We start from the raw sequence: 10,180 nt of genomic DNA, 5'->3' as shown, positions 1-10,180 counted from the left end.
AGCTAAAGTGTCTGTTACAACAACAACAACAACAAAGGGGCAAGATGCAAGATACCAATCTACACCTCACAAAAGGCTAAATAAGGCATTATATGTCATGAACATTTTAAACATTTCCCCTGTCTCACAGGTGCCACCAGTATTGTGTCATTTTTCATCATAGATACCAGATCAACAAGAAGTCCAAAGTAAAGCTCAAGTGTTAACAAAACCTAGACAGAGGTAACTGGGAAGGACCATTTCCTTTAATAACCTGGGGAAGAGGTGATGCTGGTGTCTCCACAGGTCTCGGTCTCCAATGGTCACCAGCAAGGTGTGTGCAACCACCCCTGAGGGTGAGATGCAGCCGCACTCAGGATCCAGCTGTGGGTGCTGTGGGTGCCCCTGTGCCGACAGTTTGCGATCTCTTTGACTGATCATTCAAGCAGAATGTCTGAGTGATGTTTGCTACTGCAACAGAACAAACTACACAGCAGTTGCCATTTCTTTTAAGAGAAAATGCTAACAGTAATTGAAACTCCTTAATGAAATATATAAGCTTACTAGTCACTTATGCAAGATGTACTTTAGATAAAATATAGTTATTAATAAGGATAAGATGCTGTAAGAATGTGTGTATTCAACTTTCTTTGTTTAGTAATATTAAGAATTAAGAGCTCAAGTATTTAACCTTATTTAGAAACTCCCTTGGTTTTCCCCCTGGAGTACTGGCCAGGCTCCAGGTGGAACCCAACAGGAGGATGAGATCAGATGTTTCCGCTCAAAGAAAGTTGCCATTTATTTTGGCCTGTTGATTTAGAGGCTGGACCTGCTTGCAGCGACTTTGGATGCCTCACCTACGGATGGACGCATCACGTAGGGTTTCCAGTTTGTGAGGAAGGGCACTCTAAACTCTCGCTGTATCCAGGGTTCCCTAGCAATTGCGGATCTGAATGTTAGTACTTCTATTAGTTAAGTGTGCTATTCCGTACTTTCCTTACTGTTTATTTTGTAGTATTTAGTCATATCCCTTGAATATAGGTAGTATGGCATGCTCTGTACTTAATAGGGTACCTTTAATAGTTTATTGCGGTGATTAGGAATAATATTATTGATTGCAGTAAGTATTAAAATAGCATATAGTCGTATCATCAGAAATATTAGTGAATTTATGCTTGTGCAGCCTGCACAAAAAGAAAAAGGGTGAATTGTTGGAGAATGGTTCGCAGAACAAGGCCGTAGCTCCTGCAGGAGTCGGTCACAGACCACCTGAGGTAAACAGAGGAAAAAACCCAGGGTACAGTTATGCTAACAAGGAAGGAGATTCAAGGCTCAGTGATGCTAACAGGGGCTGTTGTGAGAACAAAGAGATAATTGGGGCGCATTATGGCCTTGGGGATGATTAAAAAAAAAAACAGCCCTGGGAGGGAAAGAGGTTCAAAGCAAGAAAAATGTTTAGGCATACCAGAAATACCAAAAGGGGCTGGGATATTATAATGTGACCTTTTAGATGTACCCAATGGCTGAGATATTATAATATAGCTGTTTAAATGTATCCAATAGAGTTACAAGTAGTGTACTGTAGACTGCTTATATAAGGTGTGATTTCTTTCAATAAAGTTGAAGCTCGCTCTATCATTCACATTGAATCGGCTGCTTGCTTCCTCCGCCCGCCGCATATAGCAATACTGAATGACCCTTTTTCTTTATAAATGTCCCAACAGAATCCTTTCTGGCTGCACGGAGAGACGTGTTGTGAGTGTGCTGGTGCAGCCCAGGTGTCCCTTGGGACCAGGGCCACACTGCCCTGGTGGCTTCCCAGGGGTGGGGCTCTGAGATTGTCCTTTCTCCAGGTGGAGATCCCAGAGCACATGGGAAGCCTCCTCTGTGCCAGCAGGTAGCGGGCTCTGAGCTGGGTGAGCCTGGCAGGGCTGAGGGAATCCCAGATGGGGGAGGGATATTTCTTACCCGACCCCATCTCCAGGTCCTTCTCCTTCCACCATCGCTACTGGGTGGAGCAGAGCCTCAGCTCAGGGAACCTGGAGATGCTGAGGTCAGGCACAGCCCTGCCAAGGGGGGCTGGTGGGGCCGGTGCCCACTTCTTGTTCCTGGGGTGTTTGGTGTCTCCATCGCCCTGTGTTGGTGGGACTGGAGAGGCACAGGCCTGTCCAAAGCCACGCAGAGGCGGCGATAGCCGGGAGATGGTGCCTCGGCTGCTCCCCCAGCAAGACACTGGCAACTAAATGGGGTGTGAGACACGGACTTTCCGTTCAGGGTGCCCAGCCCCTGGGCATGGTGAGCCCACACTCAGAAATAAGGCTGATCTCCCGTGGGCTTTCCACAGCTGAGCTCTGCCCGGTGTGGGGCTGCAGTGCTGAGGGTTGGGGTCTCACTGCGCTCCCCTCAGGTTCTCAGGAGCTGCAGGAGCACCCCCAGCTCTGGGGCACAGTGACAGTCCTGCTTGGCTGCAGAGAACAGACCCAGCCATCAGGGCCAGAGTGTTCAGGTGCCCAAATGCCATGAAACAGGTTCCTTCTGCTCAGGGGTGCTGCCCGCTCCAGCGTACCCAGGCCTGGAATGAAGAGCCAAACCTCTACCAGCTGCCGGAGTAAGGCAGAAATATTACACCTGTGGGAGGGCAGAGCTGGCGGGGAGGTGGCACGGAACAGGCACTGGGCTCTTCTCCCCAGGCCCCGCTTGGGGCACCTTGAGGCCATAGTGCCCAGGGGCGCCCACCATCCTGTGTCCAGAAGGTAACACTCCCCTCTCCTTCTTTACTTCACGTTCAGACCTGATTCCTCTGAGATGCAGGGCTGGAGCTTATCCCAGTGGGAGTTGGTCAGGGGCTGGAGGCTGTGTTTGCACTGCCCGTGTATGTCACCCATCAGCGTGGGGGTCTTGCCCGGGGAACTCTGGTCTCCCATGGGGGCTGCCAGCAAGAAGGCTTCCGGGTGTGGGGCAGAGGGATGTGTGAACCTCAGCTCCCCCCAGCTCCCCCCAGGGTCACCCCAGGGGTGGAGGAGCTCCCAGCAGGGAATGGGCCAACACTGCAATGGGAGAGGGTGTTCCCAACATCTGCCTCCTCCCCCTTCTGCTCCAGGGCCAGATCCTGCTGTCTGCAGGGCTGCAGAGCTGCAGCTGCTCCCCACAGGGAATCCGGCCAGAATCCCAGCCCCATCTGACCAGAAAGCGGCTCTGCACTCTATGCTGGGGCCTGCCCTGGGCACCAAGGGAAGTGTCTGCACGGTACCATCTCCCCTGGCCAGGCTGGGGTGCTCCGGGCCCTGTGGTCACCTTAGGCTCACTTCTGTGAGCCAAAGCCCAGGGCTTCCCCTGACATGGCAGCTCTGTCATGGCCTCTGCACTGTGGGATCCCTGTGGCCGAGTCAGGGCCTGGGGGAAAGAGCAGCCGGAACCCTCGGATGAGGAGATAGGTGCTCCCACCGGGGTACATCACGGGAACAATCAGAGAGACATTTTGACTAGAAACTGCCTGTGGCCAGCGGGATGGAAATATTTCTGACACTAAGATTATTCCCCAGGGACCACAAACCTCTGTCCTGAGACACGGCCCTTCCCTACCACTGAGTCTGCTCTCTGCTCCCCCGACCAGCCTCAGGAAATGCCCTGACACCTGGCCGGCAAGGACAGCCCTGGGTCAAAGCCCCCAGAGACTTTTAATAAGAACAAATAAGGAGGCACAGCATAGGAAAGGGAATAAAAGTAGAGGACAATCCAGGAGGTTTCTGCTGCCCATGGGCCAAGGGAGTCGGTTCCCTGGTGCTCTGGGCTCTCCCAGCTGCACAGACCTCTCCTCCCTCCCGGCTGCACCCAGCTGCAGGGCAGGGATGGGCTCTCCTGGCCGGGGGCTCAGGGACTGTTGTGCACCAAGCTACAGTGTCACAGGCGCTGGGTCCTCATGGGGATGTGCCACAGACACCTCTTCAGCATCATCATAGCCCATGCTCCCCGGGGACAGGGACGAGGTGTCTCCTTCAGCTCCAGGGACCTCGGCACTTCTCCGCGAGCGTGGGGTGACCCCTGCAAGCAGCAAAGCTGGACGTTTCAGTTCACCCTTGGGGTCTGTACCCCAACACCCTCCCTGCTCCTCACCACATTCAGCTCCTTCTCCCACCCCCAGGCCTTTCAAGGAAAACTCCCAGGCAGGTTCTGCCTTCCCAGGAGGTTTGGGCCTTAGTACAGTAGTGACATGGGGGCAGTAGGGATGGCACCCTAGGAACAGCCAGCGCTGTCTTTCCCTCTCACCTCTGGCTGCATCCCTGGGGCCTGCTCCCTCCTCCGGCATCCTGGGCATTTCCCACTCTCCCTGCCCAGGCACAGCATCCTCCCCCAGATCAGAAACCTCTCGGGCGTCATCGTAGCCATCTGCTGGGTGATCTCTGGGCAGGACAAGGACATCTGAAAGGAGAGGGGAGCTGGTGACAGAGAGAAGAGACGTCCTGCAGAGCAGAGGATGGAGGATGCGCAGGGAGCCAGGACAGACACTGGGTTGGCAGCACCACAGGAGATGCCCATGTCCTCCCCATCCCCAATGGTGACACTCAGTGACTCCTCTGTCCATCACATCTCTGCAGGGAGATCAACCCCTTCCTTCCTCCGTTACCTGGTGCTGATCCCACATCATCCTCCTCCTCGCTGACCCCAGGGTAGGGCTGCAGCTGGGTCAGGGACTGCTCTGAAGAGAAGCACAGCGGGTGTTTTGGAGCAAGCCCCACTGACCTGGGTCATGGTCAGCGCTGCTGGGGAAGGGGGACCCACAGAGCTGGGGCTGCAAGGGGAGGAGGGCTGGGGATTCACTCTGCTCCCCCGGGACAATCCCTGTCTCAAAGTTGCTGCAGAGCTGCCCTAGGCCAGCCCCTGCCCTCACTCCTCAGGTGCCACAGGGGGTGCAGGGCAGGAAGAGAGGGGCTCTCCAGCTGGGACAGTCGGATCTGACTGGGAGAAAGCTTCTCTCTTGGGCCCAGGACCTGGATGCTCTCCCCACAGACCCCACGGACCAAGCACCAGAGGGACCATGGACCGGGGGGCTTCAGGGGATCAGCTCTGGGTTGGGGCCAGCTGAAAGGGTCCTGCAGATGTGCCTCCAGGGAGGACCCACACCCACCTGAGTGACCAAACCTGGCCTGCTTCTCCAAAGCTGGGCTGTAGCCAATCTCCTCATACACGGCCTCGAGGAAGGGCTCCTGAGCTCTCCTGGAGCCTGGGGACAGAAGCAGGGCTGGCACAGGGACAGGCAGAGGGGCAGTGGGGTCACACTGTGCTCCCCCAAACCAGTGCCTTGGGCCAGCCCAGGACTGCTCTGACAGCACAGCCCCACGGTGCTGCCCAGGCACGGCTGCCACATCCCCCGTGAGGGCAACATCGCTGTGGAGATGCTCTGGGGCTGCGTCACCATCGCACCATCCCTTGGAAGACAGCGCTCATGTCCCTCTGGCCCTGGGTCATGTCCCCCTTACCTCCCCCTGGAGCAGCTCCCACATTTCCTCTGTACCTGGAGCTGGTCTCTGTCTGCCCCATGGCTCCTGGGGGGAGGTCAGGCCTGGGCATAGGGACAGGCTTGGGCCTGACACCATGGTGATGGGCCCTGCTGCCCTGCACTCCTCCTAGCAACTCCCTTGCCCCAGAGCCCCCTCCAGCAGTACCTAGAGCACTGCCAGCCTTGGCCGTCCCCACTCTGCCATTTCTCTCCTCGCCCCATCGCTAGCTCCCCCCACCTCTGGGCTGTCTCCAGCCCTTGCAGCTGGTGGCCCACGGAGAGGCACTCAGTGGGGCAGGACATGAGAGGGTGGCAGCACACAGTCTCATCCCCCACTCTGCTTGTGCCCCTGGCTGACACGCCCCACAGCACCCCACAGCCCTTCCAGGAGGTATCTCCCCCTGGCACCTCTGGGGAAGGACCCACCTCTGCGCCCAGCCCTGGCGCTCAGCACTTGCCCAGCCAGGAGGGCCAGGAGCAGGCAGAGAAGGGCCCCCAGGATGATGCAGATGATGACGGGCACTGAGACACTCCCGCTGCTGCTCTGACGGCCTCGGGTGGCAACTGCAGGGGAGAGAACATGGAAGAAGTACAAGACGTGGGAGAGGTGGAGGCAGAACCAGTCCCGACCCCATCACACAAGGCAGGATTAGCTGGGGGGCTCCAGGAGTGAGTGTGGGGAAGCTTCCACCCTGTGACGAAATGAAAACTCTCCCTCACACCCTCACAGCACCCCAGTGACTCCTGAACAGATTTCACAGCCCAGCAAGGAGCCCCTTCCATCCATCTGTGAGTCACAGCCTGGCCCCGGGGATACCCAGCCCCAGCGGGAGGACAACTTACCTGCTTGGGGAGGGGATGTTGCCATCCTGGGTGTCGCTGCAGAGGAGGAAAAGGAGAGCGGGGCTGAGACAGTGGGTGTGCGGAGAGCGGGGAGCCTCTCCCCAGCACACCATGGGGGTGTCTGTAGATGGCCCTGACACATCCAACCCAAATTGCCCCTCCTGCAGTGCCCCAAAGGGAGGCCAGGCCAGGGCCCAGCGCCCCTGCTCTGGGAGGCAGGCAGGATGGCACAGGCAGCCCAGGGGATAGCCCTGGGGCTGCAGGGCCCCATGGGCAGTGGCCAGAGCACATCCAGTTCAACCGAGGCTGCTCCCTGCCTGGCACCGGCCTCCTGCACTCTGCAGGAACATTCTTGCTCTTGGCAGGTCGGGGGCCATGTCAGGACCTCATGGACTAAAGGTCTTCCCCAGCTCCCTGCCAGTGCCCGACCAAGGGGTCCCAGCCCTGCCACTCACCTGAGCAGCGCACGGCAGCATCTTCCTTATGGCGGCAAGCACCGCCGTCCCCAGACCGGGCACAGCAGTCCTGCAGGGACGGCTCCGTCCCGCGGCACTCCACCTGCTCCAGCCAGATGGGGCCCGTCCCCATCCCAAAGGCAGCCTCACGCAGGGCAGACACCGCAGGGCCACAGCCCAGCTGCCTGCACGCCACCTCGGCGTCCCGCATGTCCCAGGAGTCGTCACACACCGTCCCCCAGGAGCCACGGTGCCAGACCTCCACTCTGCCCGAGCACCCGTCCTCACCGCCCACGGCACGAATCTTCTCCCTGCCTGGAGAAGGCAAAGACCTCCCATGGCACCAGGGCAGCAGGCAGAGCCCTGCCAGACACAGAGGGGCAACTCCTTACCGGTGCAGCTCGAGGAGTTGGGGCACGGGGCCAACGGGGCCGGGGGCATTTCTGGGCGTCCCCCTGAAGAAGGAAACACTGTGGTGAGGGGGCTGGTTTGGGGGACCATGCAGACGAGAGCGGGGCTGAGCTCTGCTTGGGCCTCCCGGTACCATCTTGGTCATGGCAGAACTGAGCTGCGGTCGTGCAGGGGACACGCACGGGGCTGTGGGGGGACCCCGAGTGCTCAGCCCCAAGAGCTCCCTGGTTCACAGCACAGCAGTAGCTTGTCTATGGAGGGGAGGCTCTTCTGAAACCTGTCTGGTCTCTTCTGAGACCTCACCTGGAGATGCCTCTGCCTCCCCCAGGCGCTGCCGGCAGCCTGGGTGGCAACTGCTGTGGGACGGGTGTGGCTGTGGTCGTGTTTGTGCCACAGGCAGCAGAAGGGTCTGACACGGAAAGGAAAAGCCCCTCTAAGCTCTTTCTCTGTGCTTGGCCATGGCAGTGGGGAGCAGGAGCTGGGCTGACCTGAGTACCCGGGAGGATCAGAGTTACCGTTGCAGGTGATGTTGGTCTCCTCCCGCGGGTCTTGGCACGACTGTGGGTTCCAGGGAGTGGAGGGACACTGCCAGAAGGAGCTGGTGCTCTCCCCACACTGCACACGATCCAGCCAGGCAGGGCCAGACTCCCTATAAGGCGGCTGGCGTCTTTCCAGGGTTCCTCCATCGCCACAGCCCAGCTCCTTGCACACCAGCGTCACCGTGTCGGCAGTCATCGAGTTGGAGCAAACGCTCCCCCATGTCCCGTTGTAGAAAACTTGCAGGAGCCCAGAGCAGCCGTCGCTGTTCTCCAGCCTCAGGGCCGTGAACTCTGGGAGGAAAAGGCCCCAGAGGGGAACAGGCTGCCCTGGGCTGTGGGAGCCAGGACACCTCTGCACCCCCAGGCCCTCAGCCAGTCAGGGGCAGGGCCAGCACATCCCCTTTGCACCCAGGGCCAGAGAGAAGTGCCTGATGGACACACACCCCTGCCCCTCCCGAGAAACCTCGGAGGGGCTGAGCTCCCCAGGACCCCCAGTGGGGCTGAGGGTGCCCATGCACGTGTGCCCACAGGATGGGCTCGGGCAGGAGCTCAGAGGCAGCCAGGGACAGCCTCAGCCATGCCCGGCTCTCCCCGCATCCTGGCCTCCCCAGGAACCAGGCTCCCACCACAGCTCCTGGCACGGACCTGAGCAGATGACTCCCGCATCCTCTTTGTGCCCGCAGTCGTGCTGCCCCCAGGGCCCAGCCGGGCAGTCCCAGAGAGCAGCTTCGGCCCCGGAGCAGTTCACACCAGACAGCCAGATCTGCCCGGAGCCTTCCCCGAAGCGAGCAGAGCCGGCTGCCTCCACTGCCCCTCCGCAGCCCAGCTGGTGGCAGACGACGGCGGCATCAGACGGATCCCAGCCATCGTCGCAGACCGTCCCCCAGACGCCCTGGTAGTAGATCTCCACTCTCCCCGCGCAGCGCCCGGCCCCGTTCACCAGCCGCAGCCTCCGGCTCCCTGCAGCGGGTACAAACCCCAGTTGCTGCCAGGGACTGCCTGCCCGCACAGACGTCACCCGGGGGCCTGCGCAGTGACACTCACCCCCACAAACGACTCCCACGTCCTCCGCAACCCCTGCCGCCAGCGCGCTCTCAGGCAGGGAGGTGTTGCAGAGGCTCAGGTTGGCCTCGTGCCCTGCGCACCGGACCCCTCGCAGCCCCACGGGGCCCGTCCCTCGCTCAGCCTTTGGGGGGCTGTAGGCTGTCCCGGCCTCCCCACACCGCAGCTGCCGGCACACCACGCTGGCCTCCTGCACGTCCCACTGGTCATCCAGGACTCTGCCCCACGCCCCGTCCTGGAAGATCTCCACTCGTCTGTCGCACCGGCTCCCTCCGCCCACCAGCCGCAGGGATCCAAAGCCGGCCGAGCCTGGGGAGAGCAGAGATGCCCCGGCCAAGGGCGGCACCGGGAGCATGGCACCCTTCAGGGAGGGGGCGAGGGGGGATTTCCCCACCAAACGGGACGAGATGGAGCCTGTGCTGAGGAGAAGCGAGGGCAAAGCCTGGGCACTCCCTGCACCTCACACCCAGGTCTGCTGCTGCTGGGGGCACCCAGGCAGCTCCTGCTGGGTGCTGGGATGAGGCTCTGCAGGGCTCCCTGTGGGATGGGATGTGGGTGTCTGCAGCCAGAGGGATGGGGCAGAGCCCTGCAGCCCTGTCCTGGGCTCCTTGCACAGTACGAGAACAGAGGAGCCCAGGCCTGGCGGTGGTGGCACTGGGGCCTAAGCCCCTGCCCTGGGGGCAGATGCCTGCCTCCCTTCAGTCCTCAGCTCTCCCAGAGCGCAGCGCTCACTCTGAGCAGGGAAAGCCCTCCAGATGGCTCCTGGGGAAGCCAGGGCTTCTCCGGGGAGAAAGTCAGCCTGCTATGGCCACGGGAGCCCTGCTCTGGGTGGCCATGACGTGCACAGATGACCAATGGAGTGAATGCAGCATTCTCCTGGCACTCACCTGAGCAAATGACAGCAGCAGTGTTCCCTCGGGAGCACGGTGAGGCCCCCAGGGTGGTCACTGGGCACTGCTGCAGGTGGGCTTCAGTCCCGTCACAGTGGAATGAGTCTCTCCAGACAGGGCCAGTCTCTCTCCCAAAATGCTCTCCCCCAGGAATGGACTCAGCAAACCCGCAGTTGAGTTGACGACAGAGAACGTGGGCGTCCCAGAGATCCCAGCGGGAGGCACAGAGGGTCCCCCAGGTCCCCAGCACCTGCACCTCCACCCTCCCCGCACACACTGTGCTGCCGTTCACCAGGCGGAACCCTGTGTACTCTGGGGACAGAGGAGGGGGAGAGAGGGTGGGTTGGTGCTCTGGTACCCTCAGCAGCTGGCGGAGAGGCCAGAGGGACAACATGCCCTTGCTCTCCATCTGCACAATTCTCATGCTGCGGACAACCCCAGCCACCCCTCCTGTCCTCACACCCACCCAGCACGGTCCTTGCTCTGTTGCCCAACCCCCAGCAC

The 10,180-nt window shown here is 60.1% G+C and overlaps 1 protein-coding gene across 1 annotated transcript in view; it reads right to left on the bottom strand.

Annotated features, from left to right (window-relative positions):
* Nucleotides 1-3,871: 3,871 nt before the first annotated feature.
* LOC113490975 (antigen WC1.1-like) overlaps nt 3,872-10,180 on the bottom strand; it is a gene marked incomplete at its 5' end in the record, with an annotated part of 8,988 nt that continues 2,679 nt past the window's right edge. Inside the window, 11 exons of the mRNA XM_026867593.1 lie at nt 3,872-3,998; nt 4,221-4,398; nt 5,105-5,200; nt 5,903-6,040; nt 6,320-6,355; nt 6,775-7,089; nt 7,167-7,229; nt 7,701-8,015; nt 8,370-8,684; nt 8,769-9,095; nt 9,674-9,979. Of these exons, the coding sequence (XP_026723394.1) occupies nt 3,872-3,998; nt 4,221-4,398; nt 5,105-5,200; nt 5,903-6,040; nt 6,320-6,355; nt 6,775-7,089; nt 7,167-7,229; nt 7,701-8,015; nt 8,370-8,684; nt 8,769-9,095; nt 9,674-9,979 (2,216 nt within the window). The remainder of the gene's footprint in view (nt 3,999-4,220; nt 4,399-5,104; nt 5,201-5,902; nt 6,041-6,319; nt 6,356-6,774; nt 7,090-7,166; nt 7,230-7,700; nt 8,016-8,369; nt 8,685-8,768; nt 9,096-9,673; nt 9,980-10,180) is intronic.

Source organism: Athene cunicularia, unplaced genomic scaffold, assembly GCF_003259725.1.
Source record: "Athene cunicularia isolate RWA unplaced genomic scaffold, athCun1 SCF_86, whole genome shotgun sequence".
Taxonomy (NCBI): Eukaryota; Metazoa; Chordata; class Aves; order Strigiformes; family Strigidae; genus Athene; species Athene cunicularia.
This window is presented reverse-complemented; position numbering and strand designations above follow the sequence as displayed.